General features: G+C 38.7%; 2 protein-coding genes across 2 annotated transcripts in view; both read left to right on the forward strand.

Moving 5' to 3' along the window:
* Positions 1-18,805, forward strand: part of NADSYN1 (NAD synthetase 1) — a gene marked incomplete at its 5' end in the record, with an annotated part of 19,824 nt that extends 1,019 nt beyond the window's left edge. The window contains 18 exons of the mRNA XM_009334589.1: positions 526-579; positions 956-1,045; positions 1,959-2,010; positions 2,753-2,841; positions 4,378-4,495; positions 6,105-6,236; positions 7,215-7,289; positions 7,464-7,588; positions 7,804-7,852; positions 8,525-8,627; positions 9,301-9,469; positions 9,818-9,953; positions 11,441-11,547; positions 12,348-12,479; positions 12,964-13,033; positions 13,852-13,980; positions 14,712-14,888; positions 17,933-18,805. Coding sequence (XP_009332864.1) covers positions 526-579; positions 956-1,045; positions 1,959-2,010; positions 2,753-2,841; positions 4,378-4,495; positions 6,105-6,236; positions 7,215-7,289; positions 7,464-7,588; positions 7,804-7,852; positions 8,525-8,627; positions 9,301-9,469; positions 9,818-9,953; positions 11,441-11,547; positions 12,348-12,479; positions 12,964-13,033; positions 13,852-13,980; positions 14,712-14,888; positions 17,933-17,986 — 1,861 coding nt within the window. The remainder of the gene's footprint in view (positions 1-525; positions 580-955; positions 1,046-1,958; positions 2,011-2,752; positions 2,842-4,377; positions 4,496-6,104; positions 6,237-7,214; positions 7,290-7,463; positions 7,589-7,803; positions 7,853-8,524; positions 8,628-9,300; positions 9,470-9,817; positions 9,954-11,440; positions 11,548-12,347; positions 12,480-12,963; positions 13,034-13,851; positions 13,981-14,711; positions 14,889-17,932) is intronic.
* The window catches only part of TPCN2 (two pore segment channel 2), a 33,739-nt gene continuing 30,687 nt past the window's right edge, over positions 18,069-21,120 (forward strand). Inside the window, exon 1 of the mRNA XM_009334590.1 lies at positions 18,069-18,105. Coding sequence (XP_009332865.1) covers positions 18,069-18,105 — 37 coding nt within the window. The remainder of the gene's footprint in view (positions 18,106-21,120) is intronic.

The raw sequence follows: 21,120 nt of genomic DNA on the forward strand, positions 1-21,120 counted from the left end.
GTAACTTGCTTTGACTGGCAGACATCCTTATAAGCAACATATGTGTATGTCAAAATCACTGAAACCGTTCTAAGTCACGTGCTGACAGTGAACAGTGATAAATTATAACTGTACAATTAACATGTGCACCTACTTGTTAGTATTGCTATAAATGTGTAAAGCTAGCTTTGTTTTGAACTAGCCTGGTAGTGTCACAGGGAGTCGGGTTTGATTAAATCGGTTAGCCCAGCCAGGGGGATTCTTCTGGTCTGGTTGTGTTTCTCAGGCACGCCAGTGATCTGGCAGCAGTCTCAGATGATCTGAGACTGACAGAATGGTCAGTAACTCTGATTTTTGCAAACAACTATTTGAATTAAAAAATTAGAAGCCAAAACTTGATGTATTGTTTTGTTTAATTCCTTTTGGTGATACGGTGTAGCAGTGTTGTCTAAAAAATAATTTGTGTGTAGTGATGTAGATTCTGTAGCTTCTTTTATTCCATCTAATGAGCTTAGCCACTGGTAACTCTGCTTCTTATTTTCACAGGCCTGTTCTGCACAGAAACGTTCGCTACAATTGTCGAGTGATCTTTTTAAATAAGTAAGTTATGTGTTTTGTGAGACAATACATTAGTGTATCCTTTAAGAGACGTGTTTGGCTTTCAAGAAAGATTCTTCAGTGCTATGTAGCACAAGGGAGTTGTCTTCCTATCCACTAAATTTTAGAGAGACAACTGATGTTTTCCATTACCTTTTTCCTTTCTGAATTTGTAGAAACTAAATTTCCACTACTTTCTGAAAGACTCCAGGAAAAAACTCTTAAGTCTGCAAACAGAAACTTTAAAAATTATTGTATGTAGTAGTTGTTTAATGAACATCATAATGAAGAAAAGAGTCAGTATTAATCAGTGTTCTTTTTTAGTCTTGTTTGGCTGTACATCAGGTCTTAACTCGCCCTTTCTGTTTTATGTTTTAAGAAAAATTCTTCTGATCAGACCGAAAATATCATTGGCAAATGCAGGAAACTACAGGGAACTTAGATGGTTTACCCCGTGGAACAAAGCAAGGTAGGCTGGCTACTGTTAAAATTGTGTTTAAAAACACAGCTTGCCGTTTGCAGCCACAGCAGAAGGATTGAAAGCTCTACAGCAGTCCAATCCATCAACGCTGCTACAGGGTGAGCAGCAAGACAGAGTCAGCTAAGCTACGTAATTGAAGCTCGGTTAGAAAGCTCATGAAGTACAATCAAGCTCTGAATTGCTAGCTGGAAGGACAAGTGTGGCTCAATGATCCTGCAACCAGTGTAGTAGCGCCGTTTTCCTTGTGTCTGCTTTCTAACTATATGCAGTTCAGGATTGGAAGAGCCTGTGTTTATCTGCTCGATGGCTTCATTGTGTTCAATATTAAACTGGAAGACAATGTGAAATGGATGAGCTCTGTCAGAATTTTAACGACTGCAGAGGATGAGAACTCCATACCTTATGATGCTGCAAAATATGCTCGATGCTCATCTTTGATGCCGTGCACTCATCCTGTAGTCAGAGGATGGTTCTAACTTGATGGTCTCAGTAAAGTACTCCTGAGAGCGCCCCTGCGCATCTGTCCTCTTAACCCCAGTCAATTCCAGATGAATTCTGAGCTATTCGTGTAGTAACGCTGCAAAAAGAGAAACTTTTATTTGGTATTTGACTTGCATGGTGTGTTCTTTGTTAGGTCTAATTTATAGGTAGGGTGGAACATTGTTTACCATGCATTTCTGAAGCAAAGTGGGACGTTGCTAGCTTACAATCTTAACATTTCTGATTAATTTCACAGAAAGTATGAAGGTCCTTTTTTTTTTTTTAAACATACACAGCCCTGTACAACTGAAGTGCAATTTCTTTAATCAATGTTAGAAGGTGACAGAATGTGGAGATTAGAATGAGTTTTTATGCTGTGATTTATGTAATGATGTATTCACAACCTGTAAACCTGCTTTAGGCATGTGGAGGAATATTTTCTACCCAGGATAATTCAGGAAGTGACTGGACAGGTAAGTTTGTAAAGGATTTTTTCTTTTCTTTTTACCTTTAGCATCTTCCAGACTCAGCGATTTAAATGAATAGAATTTGTGGCATAAAACTGTAGTATACCAAATTCTGCTGTCAGTCATGTTGCAAATTCATAGGTTTCAGTGATAGTTCTCAGTTACATTAAATGAGAGCGTAATTTAACCTTGCTTATGTTAGTATTTGGCAGGAAAACAAGTAAATTTTAAATTTGCCTCAGTTATTTATATATACAGGACCTTGAAGATTGTCTTATTTTGCACAGTTCTGGTACTGAGTTTATCTGTGCTTGAGACTAGAAACGAGTATGTGTTTTGAGGTAAAAAAATTAAAAAAACCTAACCTTCTTGATTCAGAAGGGTCTAAAACTTAGGTTATTTCCCGCTAAAGCATGAGTGTGATTCCTAGCAAAAGACAGTCTCTGTTTTGTAGATCGTTCAATTCAAAAGAAGTTGTCCTGTCCTGAAGCAAAGCACTGGATCTGAATACTACTGAAATTTCAACAAAAAATTTCAGTACAGTCCAGAGATTGGCAGTTTAGAGCTTTTTTTTTTTTACTTGGTATAAAATGAAGGAAGGTGTAATGTGATTGATACTGTGTCACTCATTTCACAGAAGTGAGTATTCCTTTTTGTTTTTGTTTTTTTTTAAGATTTGTTGTTAACTTTTTGAATGGAGTAGATTCTTCTATTACACATGTATAAAGATGTTCTTGTTTTTTCTCAGGAAACTGTTCCTTTTGGGGATGCAGTGCTAGCAACCAAAGATACCTGCCTAGGGGCAGAAATATGCGAAGAACTCTGGGCACCAAACAGGTAAGGGAGAAGAAGAAATGAGAAGTAAACTAAAACGTACCCTGGACCTGCCTGAAATAAATGTTTGAAAAAATCTGCTTATTATTCTTCCAGGTGGTATATCTTTCAGAAAGTGCCAGTAAGCTAAAATAATTAGGAGTGATAAATACATCATGGGAAAGATTTCACTAGGCTAGATGCAGGATGGCAAAAAAATTTTAGGTACTTAAGCTAAATTCATTTGAAACAGAAGGTCGGAGAGAAATACAGGAAAGAAGCAGAATGAAAAAGATGACCTGAGGAAACAAATGACAGACAACTATAGTGCTCCCATTCCAGATATTGTTCAGCTTTTAGTTCAACCTGAGGTTGAAATGTCCTCTCTGGATCCATCTCTGTAGCTTGATCTAGAGTCAAAGTGACAGCTCTTTTGTATCAATTAGTATCAATTTTGTTTAGCAATTATAATACTGTATTATTTCCCCTTACTGTGCCTAGTCTCAAAAATTTGAGAGTACTAGTAGGTCTTTTTATTTTATTTACTTTATTCTTTTTATCTTCGGCTTTGACCAACTCCTCCAAAGCATTCCACTTAACAGATGAATTGAGCTCTTATATTTGACACGCTAGAGCGTAGGCTTCTAGGCAACATCACTTTGAGATGTATCACTTTTTTTTCTATTTAGCTGTTAGCTTAATCCTTCTGCTTTATTTTTTAACCAGCATCAGACAATGCATAAAGACAATGCAGAAGGAAACAACAAAAGGTCACTAAGGGAAAGTGATACAAATAAATAAAGTGAAGCATAAATAAAGTAATATAAATAAATAAAGCAAAGCCTAGTGCCCTTAAGTAATATTTCCTGTTATTCTTTTAGTCCCTGTTTACAATTTAAAGTTCTTCCCAACCACAAAGAAGATCCCATTCACAACGGTCTGGTGCGAGGCGGGGATGGGGATATGGCTGCATGAAAGCTGTTGCAGTTAACACAAAATAAACAAAATGTTCCCAATGGTTTTCCAAATCTCCCGGTTAGACATTCGTTTCCTTCTAACTGCGGAAGGTGTGGTATGTTACAGGCAAAGACGTGATTTTTTTAGTATTTTCTTTTGACATTGGAGAAAGACAAAAGCAGTGGAAGTCGTCTCCTTCTCGTGGTCTGTTTGCTTATGCTTTTGGATTTACTGAGAGAGAAGGAAAATGGGACAACTGACATTGCAAGAGTACATCCATGTTGCCCTTTCAGACCAAGATTGTCTTATTCTCTCTTTCTTTGAGGCCCAGGCTTCTATAGAGTAAAGTAGGAGGTATTTCATGTAGAACAGAATGAGCAAAAGCCCTTCTGCCCTCTGCAACCACTACTGGACTTTGACAGAAGAGTCAGGCAATGCAAGAAAACAGATGTTTTTGAGAGTCCTGTCCTTGTTTGAGCTATGACAAGCAGAAAACTGGCAATGACGTAGATGTTTTTATTTGTCAGTGGTTTTAAATGATACCTGCGGTATTCACAGCATAGTATTGCCAGCTGAATTTTTTTCTGCTGTTTGCTTTGACAGCCCTCATATTGAAATGGGACTTGATGGGGTGGAAATTTTCACTAACTCTTCAGGGAGTCACCATGTGCTGCGGAAGGCTCACACCCGGGTGGATTTGGTGAATTCTGCCACAGCAAAGGTATACGCTAAAAAAAAAAAAAAAATTAATACTTTGTTTATGCACCTCTTCTTTTTTTTTTTTTTTTCTTTTTCAGAACAGTCTCCTCTCCTGTGACAGACCATAGCATGAGTGTGGGGGCCTTGACAGTCCTTGTTGTTAGTTTCTTGTTTTCTTACCTGCAATTACCTTCCCTGATTGAATCAGCTACAGGGGAAGAGCTCTCTGGCTGGGGGACTGTACTTCTTTGGGGCGCCCTGCTATATATCAAGCTCTAACGTGAAGCACTAACTTGTTTCTGGCTCTGTGACCCCAAATGCCAGAGGCTGTTCGATTGCAGGTCAGCTCCCTCTGGCCTGTGGAGCAGCGGACTAGAAGAGAGGCTGTTTGTTATTTGCATGGGAATAGGGGAGATACAAACCTACCTGTGTGTGTGCGGGGGAAACTCCCAGAAGAAACTTTGCGTGGGAGCACGTAGTTCTGCACTGGCATGCCAACTATATAATCTGTCTTTCACACGCGGATAAAGAAGAGTCAGAATACCTTAAAACAGTTTGATAACTCTCAGCTCTGGAGACTTATGCTCCAAAAATGTATTCGATGTCCTCGATCTTAATTCTATTAAACATTGAAGAAAAAAAAATATTGCACTCATATAATGGATAGAAAATAGTGTTGTTGAATGCACATTCTGCATAAAGGGCAAACAACCAGTGGCTGTGGTTGCACCCTGTAGTTCTCTGTGCCTAAACAGTCTCTCTCCATATGCATTATGTACTGAATTGGCAGCTTGTTGCCAGCTTGTAATTCGGTCAACAGAGGGGATTGTTTTCCTGGCACATATAAAACCATCCAAAAGCCTCTTTCGTTTCCTTAAAATGGCAGTTTCTCTCCCGGTTTTTGTTCACATAGCAACATTGTGTTGGAGAAATATCTGTAACTATATCAGGAAGGGGAAATAGAAATCAGTGTTTAAACTCAGACTTCATATTTCTTTTTTCCCCTGTCATCTTCTTACTTAAAATATATTTTATTTTTCTACTTTGAAAGTTCTGTTTATTTTAAAGAAGAGAAGACATTTAGTTATTAGACTGTAATCCTGTCTAACAGTGATAGGGACAAAAATGAAGTAATGAATGTACATTACACTGTGAAAAATGTTTAATTTGTACAAGTGCTTTGTCATTGTAATTTAACATGCTTTGGTTATATTTAACAATATCTGCTCTGTCCTCAGATATCCAAACACAGCTTCTGTTGTCATTTTCCTGCTTTTCTCAATCTCAATTTGAACTTAGAATGTCCATTTAGAAGTGCAGCCCTCTCTATTTGGGCTAAGGGAATGACTCTTGCTAATGACAGAAGACTCCTGTCTTCCAACAGCGTGAAAGGGATAGAGCTGCCTTACTACACTTACTTATGTAATTACTTGTTTCTGTCGTGTATATCACATGCAAAGTACTTTTTCAAATGACAAGAGAGTCCCAGCCATAAATCATTCACAATGTTAAGACAGAGGAAGATTTTAAGAAGGACAGGAACAGAGAAATAACATTTTGTCTTTAAACATTCTGTCAGGTACTAAATTCTGAAAAGCATTTTTTTGTCTGCATGTTTGTTTTCCTCCCAGAATGGTGGAATATATATTTTGGCTAACCAGAAAGGCTGTGATGGTGATCGTCTATATTATGATGGCTGTGCCATGATTTCGGTGAATGGAGAGACAGTTGCACAAGGATCCCAGTTTTCACTCGATGATGTGGTAATATGTTCCACCCATATTGGAGCTAGTTACAGCTGAAATTAGTATGGCTTCATTTATGCTCAACACATTCCAGATACTAGGCCCACATCTCTAGACTAAAAAGATATATTTTTACTATGCTATTCAACTGGATCCAAGGTTTTTCCTAGTTAAATTGCCCAGACCTGATCTACAGTAGCTCTCCTGCTTTTGCGAGCGACCACCCATAGCTGCTAGTTACAGCTGAAATTAGTACGGCTTCATTTATGCTCAACACATTCCAGACATTCCAGATACTAGGCCCACGTCTCTAGACTAAAAAGATATATTTTTACTATGCTATTCAACTGGATCCAAGGTTTTTCCTAGTTAAATTGCCCAGACCTGATCTACAGTAGCTCTCCTGCTTTTGCGAGCGAGGAAGAACTGTCACAGTGAAGGAACTTCATGAAAATGTTTTCGTATGCAATCACCATGTTTAGGAGAGACCCTGTTAATTTGTATTCCCTTACCTTAAGAGAAAAAGGACAAAGATTGCAGTGTTCTAATTATGACCCGGTTTGGTAGGCAAAAGGTTTGATAGGTTGAACTTTATTTCAGAAAGCCCTTTCTCAGTAGTTTTGTCATCAAAGCAGTAGGTGTCCTCACATTATGTGCTAAATTTGTCTCTTTCCCCAGTATGGTTCTTGCCTTTTCCTCTTGTCCTTTGCCACAACTGATGGTGAACCTATTGTTCAGCCATCTGACAAGCGCTATAAATTTCTTGTGGTTTATGAGTGTCCCGGTGTACTCAGTGAGGCGAGTCAGTTGTGCTCACTTTGTAATGTAAGTAATTCTACTGAATCAGAAGTAACTTGTGAAGTGAGCATAAAAATCTGTATTGAAAAAAAGTTGCATGCATTCTTCTTCCCCAGCATTTTTTTTGTAGCCTAGGCCTGTCAAACATTTTTTATCTGTTTGTGTAGAACCAATCTAATGTTGAAAGCCTTTCCATAGGAAGTGCTGGTTGCCACTCTGGACTTGGAGGATGTTCGAAGTTACAGAGCAGAGATTTCATCTCGTAACTTAGCGGTAAGAATTCTTTACAGAGGTTATGTTTGTAAACTCTGCCAAGTTTGAATAGTCATTGAATTTAAAAAGTATTCGCATGTCTTGATTTTCACAGTATTCTATAGATCTGATGTTTCATAGGTATATGCTATATGAAAATTGATGTCTTCCCAATTCTTCTGTACTATTGTTTAGGCAAGTAAAGTGAATCCTTATCCCAGGGTAAAAGTGAATTTTGCTCTGTCATGTTCTGATGATGTAGCTGTACCTACTTGTATGCCAATCCAGTGGAGACATCATAGTCCTGAGGAGGAGATCAGGTAAGCACATACTGAATCTGTTGCTTGAAAATTATTTTGAATAAAAAAAAAACCAACCCAAAAACCGCCAACAAACCAAAAAAAAGAGATAAATGTAAGATCTTATTTATATTTAAGTAAAGAAAGTATCTCATTGGAAGATGACAGTAAATCTATTGACTTGCTTAGGTCTTATTCCGTAACCTTCTTGGAATAAGCATATTCTGTAATTTCAGCCTTGGTCCTGCATGTTGGCTTTGGGACTATTTAAGGCGCAGCAAACAGGTAAGAACAGCTGTTTTTGTTCTTTGCCTTGGCATACCCATCTTCCTCTGTGCCATAGGGACAGCACACGTTGCTATCCTGTGCTGCTGTTAATGCAAAGTGATGTTAGCCCAAGGTGCAAGGTTTGAGTTTTTCACTGGTGGCTCATTCAGACTTAAAACCCATATGCAAAGTGTGACTTCCGTATGCTCCTCAGACCTTTGCCTTAGGAATCATGCTTTCTTTGAAAGCCACAGTCAAGCTTACCTAACAAAGGGGATTTCTTTTTCTTTGAAACACTGTTCTTTCAGTAAGGAAAATATTTTAATGGTGTGATGGAGATGTTTAAAATAAGCAGAGTGACATGAACTAGTAATTCAGTTTAACAGTGAAACATATATGAAAAATGTAATCCTTTTTCTTAGCTCTTCTGTCTTACTAGAGGGTAAAGACATGCTGGAAGTTTTTCTAGCTGAAGGGTTTACACTGACTACTTGTTTGATTATCCAGTCCTTGAGAGTTTAAGAGGGTTTGCTAGGTCTGGTTTGTTTGTTTGTTCTTCCCCAGTAGAATATATAAGCAGACTTGAACAATGCACGTGTAATTCTTTTACAAGAGTATGTTTCTGAATGGTACAATACATATTTTCCTGAATTTTGCTATTTGGAACATCTTGCTTGCTCTATTTTCAAGGCAGGATTTCTCCTACCTCTTAGTGGTGGAATTGACAGCTCTGCTACAGCTTGCATAGTATACTCTATGTGTCACCAGGTTTGCCTGGCAGTCAAGAATGGAAGTAAGTAGATAACGCTCGTCTGGCTAGCCATGCTTACTAATGGTTACGAACAAGTTAATATTAGCTGGGTGCAATAGATCATTCATGGTAGCCTCTTGCGCAGTTCTAATGGAATCCTTTGTATCTCTTCAGAAATTCCAGCAAAAATGTGTGTCCAGATTTCATGTTCTTTGAATTGGCTTAGTAGTTTTCATTTTGGGTTTAAGAACTGGATGTGGAACTCAGACTAGTTTCTGTCTCGAGTATCGTTCAAGATGTTGGCTGATGTAGTTTTGGGATTTCAGTTTATCATGAGAATTTTCTCCTTCTATTAAATTCAGCACTACAAAATATGGTTAGGCATGGTTCAAGCTCTTAAACTGGCTTTAAGTAGACTACATGCATTTAGCTAAGTCTTTGTACATATTGGATAATATTTTTGATGAATTTTCTTTAAGGCGTAGAACAAAAGGATTTAATATCTCCATGTCCAAAATTAGGAGCAAAATCAGTAATTCTTTCACTTGATAGATGAAAATATGTTTGGGGAGTTAGGTGATGGAGTCATCTTATTTGTGAGGGGCAGTGTAAAGCTTAATTGGAATGCAAGAAATGTACAAGATATTTGCATATCCTGGATAGCAGGAGCGCAACAATTTCCACCCTTGTTTTATTTCTTTTGCTTTGTCCTCAGATGCAGATGTGCTGGCTGATGCGCGCAAGATTGTGAATGATGAGACCTATGTCCCTGAGGATCCTCGAGAATTTTGCAAGCGTATCTTTACCACTTGCTATATGGCTAGTGAGAACTCCTCCCAGGATACTTGCAACAGGGCTAAACTTCTGGCTGAGCAAATAGGCAGGTACAAATTGAGAAGTGCTGGGAAAAAGATCATGTTCTGGCAAAGACTTTCATCTAAAGCTTTCAAAATCCAAAATAGGAAAAAATGGGAGAGGAATAGTAGGTGTGTTAAGTAGGAGTATTACAGACATTATTATTTAAGTGTGTAAATGTGAGGCAAAGTTAGCAGCATTTGGTGAAGGATACGGGAATTTGGAAACAGACTCTGGGAAGTGTTATTCTTCATAGCAGATCTGAGATGGTAGCAGCCTTAAAACATAATTTTATGGGTGGGGTTTTTGCTTTTTTAGTGCTATTTTATATAGTCAGATTGTGCGAGTTGAGTCACTTCTGCTTGAATTCTTCTCAGCTATCACATCAATCTGAACATAGACACGGCTGTGAAAGCTATTGTGGGAATTTTCAGCATGGTGACAGGTCGAACTCCACGTTTTTGTGTCTATGGAGGGAGCAGCAGAGAAAACCTGGCACTCCAGAATGTGCAGGTGTGTTTCATGTAGGCTGAATCAGGTCAGGACCGCCTCCCCCCCCCCCCCCCTTTTTTTTTTTTTTTTATTTTGGAAAGAGTACAAAATGATCAAGTGGCAAGGGGCCCTTCATTTGCATTGCTTTGAAAACCTGAACTTGTGCTGTGTCCCTGAAGGTTCCTGGGCTTCTGTTAAATGCTTGGCTGCAGCAGAAATCTACAATTCCACATAACTCAGGAGAAGACTGAGATAATTATTGCTTGTGACTTTTAAAACCTCGTGGGATGGTCAGGAGCAAATAGTATATGCCTGCATCTCATCAGTAGCATTGGTGTTTAGAAAAGCATCCCAACAGAAAGTTGCCAGGTTAGGAAGATGAGCAGCAAAGTATTCTAATAGACAGGCCTGAGTCCGGTAGGATTGTGGCAGGGGGAGACCAATGTATACTAGACTTCCCTCTGGTGAGGAAAGCCTTTAAAAGGCTCTGTGTGAGATGTCAAGCTTACCCATTCCAATTCCTAGATGTCTTCCGTTTCAGAAGGTAGAAGAGAATTTTTTTTTGCATCAGAAGGTATTCAATCTTCAATAGGCTTATAAAAATGCAGCTCAAATACGCATTTCCATTTACGCATTTTCATTGTGTCAGAACAGGTTGGTGCCGTGCCTGGGTAGTGCTGGTATACATATCCTATAGAATCACAGAAAACATAGCTGCCTCGTGACTTCTAGTCCCTGGCTCCAGTTGTACCTTTCGTTGTCTTGATAGCTTTCTTTTTGGCCTATTCTGAAAAGCTTCCACCCTAACCAGCAACTGTGTTTTAATTCTGGCTAAATGTTGATTATCGTATTTGATAGTTTTTGTCAGCCAAGGACTTGATCTTTCTTCCCCTGCTGTTACTGGAGAACTCCAGCTGCCTCCTCTGGAAGCAAACACTGAACCCGTTATCAGCGGTTTTGGCAATAGGATAGGCTTTAGTCACAGAGGAGTGTGGTGATTTGCTTAACATGACACACAATTGTGGCTAGAGCTGGAGGTTGAATTTCAAGTCTGTTTGGTATTATTACCATCCTTAGAAAAAGTAGAGTTTCAGAATGGCGACAGAAGCAAAGAACTTCTTACAAATTTTATGGAAGTAAATCCCTTTAGTCTAATACTCCATAAAAGGGTGTGTTAGACAGATGGTTTATCTGCATACTTCATCCCTCATGAATCCTTATTCAGTGCTTGTAGGAGGTAGAAAATGGCAATTACTCCCCATTCTGCAATTCAGCGTAGAATAAATTTGCCCAGTCATGTAAGTCCGTGGCAGCAGCGGATACAACTGAACTTGGCTTTCCTACGTGTGTTCGGCATCTTCTCCACAAGACCATCCTTCTTGCATTAACATTTACCCCTCTTGCATTTTGTTCTTTATGGGTTTGTTTAGGGAATTGATTAATAAAAATGATTGGGGAGAAATTATTCGGCTTTGTAAACTTGCTTTGTTTTTCATTTTGCTTTGCAGGCTAGAATAAGAATGGTCCTTGCCTACCTCTTTGCTCAGCTGACACTTTGGACTCGTGGGATGCCAGGGGGACTTCTGGTGCTAGGATCAGCCAATGTGGATGAAAGGTTGGTGAAAGTTAGAAATCTAAAACCAGGTGAATGGGGAACAGGTCACTGCATTTCCTTGCAACTCTACCAAATCCCAGTTTAGATTATTACGCAGAAGAGCTGCTAAGAATACACTGATAGCAGTGAAATTAATGAAAATAGTTGAATAGGCCTGAATGAAAAATTATGTATTTTTCAGAAGTTTAGCCAAAGTGTTGTCATAGTTTTCCAATAAAATGCTGTTCCTTCCTTAGCTGTTTTCTGTAGAGCTTACCTGTGCAGTTACCAGGTTAACTTTCCAATCTGTTACTTGTTGTATTTTCGGTTACTGTATTAGGGATTAAGTTGTGAACTTTGAGTTGAAAAATAGATTTTAAAAATCTGGAGTACTGTTATTAGAGCTGACTATTTGAAGATTAAAGCAATCCCCATAAGATTTTGAGATTGATAACCTGAAAAGCTGGGAGAGTAGTGTGTGCTGATTCTATAAGTGTTTTGGGATTTATTTTTTTTAATTGGTCAGGACAGAATTTTAATTGTATTGCCTCAAATATATTGCCTTAGCATGGGCAGTTTTGCAGTGCTTCATAATTGTTTAAAACACCGTCTTCCTCCTGGCAGTGTCATGGCTTTAGGATAACCCTTTTGCAGCTGAACATCTGTTTGCCCCTTACGTATAAATAGGTTAACAATATGCAGTCTGTTTCTCCCTGTCTTTATATGACACATATATTCTATATAATATAAACCTATTATATATTATACTATTGTTACGTTATCCTTTACTATTACTATATAAAACTTCCTCTCTTGCTCAGCCTCCGAGGTTACTTGACAAAGTATGATTGCTCAAGTGCTGATATCAATCCCATTGGTGGAATCAGCAAGACTGATTTGAAGAACTTCATACAATATTGCATTGAAAATTTTCAGCTCACGGCCCTCAGAAGGTGAGTAGCGAAGCAGTGATATTTGGTGACTGTATTTGCATGCAGCGTATCGTGGACTTCATGGTTTGGTTTTCTCTACTAACAGAGCTAAGCTGCAGTAATATTGCAAATGCTAATACAGAAAAGTATTCTGCACATCCCTCTGTTTTTAAATTCTTGTGTACCCTTCCACACAATGTAGATTGCTGGGTGCTGAAAATGCCACCAGTCTTAGGAGTTACTGTATGCAAGCGTTTGTGTTGTTAATTCCACTGAAGGAACTGTTTGAACCAGGTGCTTTATGTTTTTGGTATAAAGCATTGCCTTTTAAACCTGGAACAGCTTGCAAGTACCACTTCTTTAGAGTTATCTAGTCATTTAGAAGCTTATGCCCTGAAAAAGTTCTGAATGAAGCATTTGATTTTTAACAAACCAGACTGTTTGTTAACGAGTACTCATGAGACTGGGTAGAATTCATGTTTTTCTTTTTACCTTTTTCTTACAGTATCATGTCAGCTCCACCCACTGCGGAGTTAGAACCCCTGGTGGATGGACAAGTGGCTCAAACTGATGAGGTAATGGGCAGTGACTTTAAAATGCTCTGGTAAGCCTTATCCCAAAATTTGTTTTTTGTCCAATAACTATTTGCTCTTGTTTGTATCCCTGCTTATTGACAAGCACGTTGTAAACAATCTTAAAGCCACTGACAAGGTATTAGTATCCCACACCAGCCTTATCTATGTTGACAACAGTTTCCAAAACAGCAATTAACTTTTTTCAATGATTTTATATTTTGGGCACTCAGAAGGATGGGTGTTCTGAAATTCAGTTTGTTTTAAAGGTTTTTTTAATATCAAAAGAGAGTCGGGCAGGGCCTTACTGCTATTAAAATGACTGGTGGCAAAGCCCTTCCTCTTCTCCCCCCGGCCTTCTCTTTGCTATCCATTTGGATAAAAGAGGACTGGTAAGCCTAACAGCTACCTCTACAGGCTGTTGGGTATTTAACTGTAGGATATTGTAAAACCCTTTAAGATAAAGCAAAGGATTGCTGAATTAGAATTAGTGGTTTTCTTAACTTGGCCTTACCTTACTGATAGATACTACATTTAAGCTACCTAGAAGGGAAAATAAACAAATCTTTCTCAGGAAAGAAATGTTTTCACTGCCCAAATCAAATATATTCATGGAAGAATTTAAAATCTCCCATTTCAGAGAGATTCCAGGTTTTTTTCTTCCGCTCATAATATTACTCTCTCTTTGTCTTTTTGATCATTGGCAATTTCATTTTGGTGTTTCCTTGATTAAACTGGGTTATTGTAATTGCTCCATAAAACTATTAATTACAATTTGCGTAGTTAAGATTTTCAGTGACTTTCTGTGTGTGTGATTTCAGGCAGATATGGGGATGACATATGCAGAGCTCTCAATCTATGGCAAATTAAGAAAAATTGCAAAGGCTGGACCATACAGTATGTTCTGTAAGCTGATTAATATGTGGAAGGAAATCTGTACTCCAAGAGAGGTAATGTACAAAAAAAAAATCAAATCATGTAATGTCTTTGCCAAAATAGAGCATGTTTTGGAGAAAGGTCGATTAGAGTTCCTTTTAACTGAAAGGGGTAGTTTAATTATACTGCATTTAGAGACTATTCTACAGCTGTAGCAGAACATGCTGGAAAAACTGGTATGCATCTCTTAAATTAATGGAGCTTGTTGTCTGTGTTGCAAATTGTTAGAACAGTAATTGGGTAATTTGAAAACAATTACTTTGGAACTGTACCTTCAGGGGAAAATTACTCTCTGAAATATAAATGGCTAACTACTCTTGAAGCCTTTGGTTATGTATTCTGAGACAGAAAATGGCTCTTGCTTTGGAAGACTGTCTACGCTGAAGAGGTATCTGCTTTGCTGTTACGCAGTTCTTCCTTCCTTGTGCATAAAGGAAAAAGTTCAAATTGTCACCTGAATTGCAGAGGCTGGTGCTTACTGTTAGATTTCTTACAAGGCACTTCCTTATTGGTAAATGACAGGTGCAGAGACCAAGGCGGTGCCTGAAAATGGTCTTAAATGCCTCTTACAGTAGGGTCATCCACAGTGATTCATACTAGTAGTGGCAGATAATTTATGTAAATGTTAATGGCAGAAAATGAATGTGTAAAGCTAGAACACAGTCTCCAAAATACTGTTCTCCTCTAAATTTTTTAAATACTAAGAAACTTCATCTGATTCAAAGCTATATTCTTTGTACACCAGGTGGCATCAAAGGTTAAGCATTTCTTCAGGATGTATTCAGTTAACAGACATAAAATGACCACCCTCACTCCTTCCTACCATGCTGAAAACTACAGTCCAGATGACAACCGATTTGATCTGAGGCCTTTCCTTTATAACACCACATGGTCCTGGCAATTTAGGTGTATAGATGAACAGGTAAATGCCCTCTACTTCTTGTACGGTTTTATATTTAAAGTCCTCACAGTGGGACAAGCTTAGTTCCAGTGAATCTCCAGCAACAGACAACTAGCATTTAGGATAATAGTTTAATACAGAAATAACTGTGATTGCTCTTTTCACATAACTGTGAGGCTAAGAATTCTCTGTTTTCAGTCTAGGCTGTTTTTTTTTTTTTTTTACTAGCATTTAGGATAATAGTTTAATACAGAAATAACTGTGATTGCTCTTTTCACGTAACTGTGAGGCTAAGAATTCTCTGGTTTCAGTCTAGGCTGGGTTTTTTTTTTTTCATTGTTAAGTACAGCTTGTCATATTGCTAGGAAAGCAAGAAGAAGGGGGAAAAAAAAACAAGAAAAAAAGAGAATATATGTACTGAGGCCAGCAACTAATAGGTGTACCTGTACTCATGAAGTCTTGTGCTAATGCGGAGAACAAGCTTATGTGTTTTGGTTTCAGTTCAGGACCTGTCTGAAAGGATCTGTTTAATTGCAGGATTAAGACTTGACCCACATCTGTGTGGGAAAACCCAGTAAGAGGCAGCAATTAACTGTGAATGCTTCTCCCACCTGCTTCTACAACAATACCCTTTTTGAACCTGAAGTCAGTTGACTCACAGATACGTGTTTCCTCAAATACAGCAACAGTAATGGTACAGTGCTTAGTTTGAACACTGTGAGGTGTGAAGGGGCTCAAGCAACTATCAGAACCATGCTTAACTTTTTGTAGTTTTTAGTCACACCTTTGACATTATTTTAATGCATTTTTTTATGGCAAAGGTGCTGGGCTGAAGAATTTTAGCACCTTGAAGTTTTTTCTGCCAGAGATTTTATACCTGAGTTGCTTTTAAGAATATGTTTATATATGTAATAAAATATTAATTCCCTCCTCTGTGAAATGCCAGACATGCTGTAATAGTGTTTTATTACCTTGAAACCTAGGATAAAAGCTACCATGTGCAGCACTTATTTGTAGGTCTGTATGGTGGGGTTTTTTGGTTTTTTTTTCCCCATAATTTTGGACTTTTTCCTGCTCAAGTCCAGGACAAAAGTTCTTTTGGACTCAGTGGGAGTTGGGTAAAATATTTTTGTAGGGTCTGGACCAAAATGTAATTATTTTATGCTTACAGTAAATGTGATTAAGATCTTTTCATGATCCAGGATATTGTTGCACTCTTTAACTAGATTTGTATGTAACAGCAGCTGTGCTATGCAAGGGTACTGGCCCTTGAAACTTATTCCTGAAAACCGGGAGTAAAGTTTGGGGAAGAATTTGTTACATAGGCAACAGTAAACTGAACTGATCAAGTTCAACGGTCACCTGAACGGCTGATAACTCATTGTTACGGATAGCTTTTTGCAAGACTGGAAAATAATGACTTGCAATAATGCGAGTCAAATCTGTCCTATACAAGAAAGGGAATACTGTAAGAGTTTCCACTTACTGTGCATATTCAGCACAATTGTAATTCTGAAGAGAATCGCTCTCTAGGACAATGTCTCACTGATAATTATACTCCTGGGACTTCATCTGCACTTAAGGTTTTTCTGGCATAGTAACAGGACTGTGAAAATATGGCATGAACTCTAAATGATACAGTTTTGCCAGAAAACACCTTTAGTTAGGTAATGCCAGGTTTTCCTGTAGAAGAGTAATGTTCCAGCTTGAGCTCACTTGTGAAGGGAAATGGTTTTGAGTGCTAACGATAGAGAAATCTGTTGGATTTGTGGAAAGTACTTTTCTACTTTGGATGTTTGTAGTGTAGTCAAGGCAATTTAGTTATCCACTCTTTTTAAATGCAAAATTCCTTCTGTATTTGCTGCAGAAGGAACGGGTAAGAGGAGGCTGAGATCATAGCGTTTGCTGGCAATTTCCAGATTTGCCCTTGGAGTCTTAATGTCGCTCAGCTCTACTTAGCTGAAAGGTTCTACCTGGGTGATGAAATTTCTAGTGGTTTGTAGCAAACCTAGGAACTCCAGTAACACTGTCTGTAGCTTCTGCCTTTGAGTTACATCTGAGGTAAAGGATGTGTGGTCAGAGCATGCACTTTAACAATTTCTAGGTGCCAAAATGTTCATTGGGATTTTAATAGCTGGCATAATTTGAAGGAACTGTGACATAGCTCAGAAGAAAGCTGGCACACCTACCCCCAAGGATTAGGTATCTGCAGTCCGTCTTCTGCTTTTTCCAGTGCTTACTGGTTGTACCACAAGATTAGCTGCGTTTGGTCAAACCAAAAGATTTATCAACCTGAGTATCCTTGTGCGTCTCTTTCGCGACCAGTAGCAGATGTTGAAGGAAGAACATAAGAACAGGGAATTTATAATACGGCCGTCCCTATATATCCCCATAGATTTGGGGAATGTAGAACTGCATTTTCCAGAGTTAGAGATAATGTGCAGGACATTGTGTTTAGTTCATGCTCTTGGTCTATCCTCCATGAGTTTGTAGAATCCTTTCTGAAACTATTTATATTGTTAGTCTTAACAACAGCTTAACTTAATATAAGGTAATTCCTTTTCTTAAGTTTTAAGAACAGTGAAGGTCAGTTTTATAAACTTGTGTATGTGTGCATGAAAAGCATTCCCTGTGTTTGTTTTAATTATTCTAGGCTCTCTGTTACGGGCAGGGTTCCAGGTTATGGCCTGATCTGTTCTGACAGCTGTCACTGAAAGGGACAGTGTTGTCTCCCTTCCTGTCTCTCCTGGCTTTTGAGATGGCTTTGGTGCTTGTCTCACTCCTTGGTCAGCCAAATGAAGTCACCCAACTGACAAAAAAAACTAGGAACTGATGGGAGCATGCAGCCGGGGGGAGGTTAAGGGGGTGGGTGGGAAGAAAGTTTGACCTTCTCTTTCGACTGCAGCTAACATCCTGTTCAGCTCAGTTGTCCCCTAGAGCGTATCCTGCTGTCAGTTCCTGATAAATCTGGGCTCTACACTGTTTTGTGATGGGAGTCTGAAAAGACAGGAGACATTAAATGCAAACTTATTTTTACTATTGAATCATTTCCTTTTAACTTGCAGGTATCCAAGCTAGAAAGAAAGGAAGGAATTTCTCTAGTTGAAGACGTGGACTGACTTACTGTCTTGTTTAACTGTGGTAATCAATTTTGCTAAGCAGAATGTTCAAAACTGGAGTATACTGTGATGATGAGCAGAGATGACCCAAACAATTGTTGAGATGACCGTTGTAAATGGTATTTGTAATCAAGTCCTTTTTTTGATTGACTCCCTGTTTTGTTCCCAATATACTTAAACCATAGTTTGGCTAAGTAATCATTTATTAAGGATTTTCTTAACTACTTGAGTTAATTGACTTTAATTGAAAATATTTGGATAAGCCCATCAATCATAAATAAATGCAGGGTAGTCTTTTGTGAAAGTGAGTACGCATACAAATATTAAGTTTGGTTCTAATAATTTGGATATGATTTTTGAATCATATTGAAAGTATAAAATTTTAACAGTTCTGGCATGTGCTGTTGAGGGGAAATACTCATTTTACTTCGCAATAAACTTGTAATTTTATAATGCGAATTGACTCAGTTCTTATTCTACATGTTTTTTATTTATCTAGCATTGGGTATGTGGACTGGTCCAGTGTTTTGGATGGCCACATAAGGTCTAATTCAGCAAGGTATTGAAAGCATGTCTAACTCGAAGCAGATGGCTAATCTCCTTGTTAGTGGGATCCAAATTAGTGTTCAGCTTCTTGTTTTGCATCTACTTGCTGTATAACTTGTGACAATTAACTTTAAAATCTCTGACTTAATTTTCTCAGAGAGGAGTAATACCTACTTCATCAGGATGTTCGGGGATTGTTTAATTGTTATTGCTCTCCAAGATCCTCAGCTGTATTTTAAGGACTTTGAATAAAGTTGGCATGGTGCCTTTTCCCTCCTTTTGGCATTTTTGACGCGTAAGGGTAACTTGGTGTACCTGAAATAAGAAATGTCTTCTGGTGCGTGGTATCTTGAATAGAGAGGACACAAGTTTGGTATCCATGCCACTGTTGTTATTCCTGTACGCTCTGGTGCTGCCTCTCCAGGAGCTGTGATCTGTTATCACTGGCCATGCCATCAGGGAGTGGTTGGACTTGCCTACATAATCCCTTTACTGTGGGAATCAAGCTCGCTGGGTGTAAAACATCTGGAAATGCAGTGAATATTGCAGAATGAAGTATAAAGCCAGCCTCCTTTGAGCTCAACTAGTGCGTTACCCACCTTCCACCCACTGTTTGCAAAAAGTTATTTTAACTTCATGAGTTCACTGATCTTTTAAATGTGTCCAGTGCTGTGGAACAATAAAAAAGCTACAAGGATAGGCTTGTTCCTTCACTTGAGTCGCTTTTCTGCTTGTTCATTTAATGTTTGGCCATTTCTGATGCTTTTTTTTAAATTTGATTTGAAAGGTGTGCTTTTAATAGGGGAAACTAGAAATGCATTTCTGAGGTTCTGGGCAAACAATGCTATAACTGCAACAGCAGGGGAGCTTAGACCAAGCAAGACTGTGTCTCGCTTGTCTCAGTTGTACATTGTGCTAATGGAAAATGTCTGCTAAAGGGCATGTTCTCCACATTTGTTTTCCAAAATCCAGAAAGACAGAGTTGATTCACTTAAAGATGCTGCATTGTTATTATATGGTATTAATTTAAATCAATAGCTAACTTACCTTAGTGGATGTTGCTGGTACTAAGGATGTTTATGTTCGTCTGATGGAAAACCCCAGCAGAGATTTGCCTTCTTCACTGTCAGTTGGGCACTTCCACTTCCCGTTCCAACCAGAGGGGAGTGGATGAATTTTGAATGGAAGTTCAGGAATCTGTTGTATATTTGAAGGCCTCTTATTTCTCCTTTTCTTCCTGATGTTACTGATTCTCTTCCTGACAATCACAGAAGAGGAAAGAAGGAAACATTTGCTTTTGTTCCAATAAAATAATATGGTGTTTACATGCACTCCCTGTTACTGTGGTTACCCTGAATGTTTCAAACACTTAGTGAAAGGCCACTTGTGTTTCTTAGCAATGGCACTTACAGCATGTGTGCAAATTGCATTTTATTTCTTACCCGCTAGTGCTGAATACAGATTGTACCAGCCCACCCCTACTTTCCTTTTATTATCCTGAAATTTTCATTGTACCTGTTCCGTCTGATGCCTCTAGTTCAACAGTAACTCCAATTTTACCAGTGCTTTGCTGTCTATTGAGAATGGGAAATAACTGTAACGTGTAGCTGCTGATGCTCACTTTTTACTATTGATGACTATTATGGTAAAGGGAATGTCATGGAGTTTTCCTTGTTATCTCCAGTTCACCAAAAAGGTTGGATCTGACCCTGACTTACTTAAAAGTCAGTGTGAAAAAGTGATTTTTTTAAATTTTTTTTTTTTTTATCCATTAGTCATGCAGCTGAAGGCCAAAACTACCCCATTGCTAATTAAACAGTCTAGGATGGACCTAACCTTTACTACTCAGGCTGGAATACCAAAGAGATGGATTGATACACTTTCCTGTGTATCATTATGCTGCCATAGCTCCCAGTATGTGGCAGAAAATAATGTATAGTTGTCAAATTATCCAAATATCTACCCTTTTAAACTTGCAGCTTTATGACATTGAACAGTGAAAGTGTGTATGAAGGGGACCATACACAGAGAGAGTAGCAAAAGTGAAGCATCTTTTAACAGTCAAAGTAGCGTAAGCTAAGTTCATAGTTGCTTGTGGGACGCCTAGGTGACTAAATACAAATTAAACGCCTTCTGCTAGGGCTGGAAACGATTATTTAAGAATATGAATACAAGCAGGAAGCAATAATTTATAACCTCGCTATTATTTTCTCAATAAAGCCTAAACCCAACCCCCGCAGGGTTGTTCCGCAGCTCCCCCTGAGGCAGTGACTAGCTTAGGGGTACGCTCAGCCGAGGATACGGAGTTTACAGCTTCCGTGAGGTAAAAAAGCCGCAACTCCTCGTGAGGGATATTTTCTAAAAAGCGTAAACGAGGTCTGGGATCTGCTCTGTAAGTTCAGGTGAAGAACAACACTTTTTACCAGAGCCTTACTGTCACGTCTTTCATCAACCCCCGACTGCTTACAAATGCTAGTTCCTGAGGCGGCGGACGTTGCCGGGGCGGGAGACGGTGCCCTGTTTGCTGCCGGGGGCAGAAGTCTGTCAAGGGCAGCGCCGTGACCGAGGCCGGTTCCCGGCGGCAAATC

The sequence above is a fragment of the Pygoscelis adeliae genome, unplaced genomic scaffold, assembly GCF_000699105.1.
Source record: "Pygoscelis adeliae isolate BGI_AS28 unplaced genomic scaffold, ASM69910v1 Scaffold171, whole genome shotgun sequence".
NCBI lineage: Eukaryota > Metazoa > Chordata > Aves > Sphenisciformes > Spheniscidae > Pygoscelis > Pygoscelis adeliae.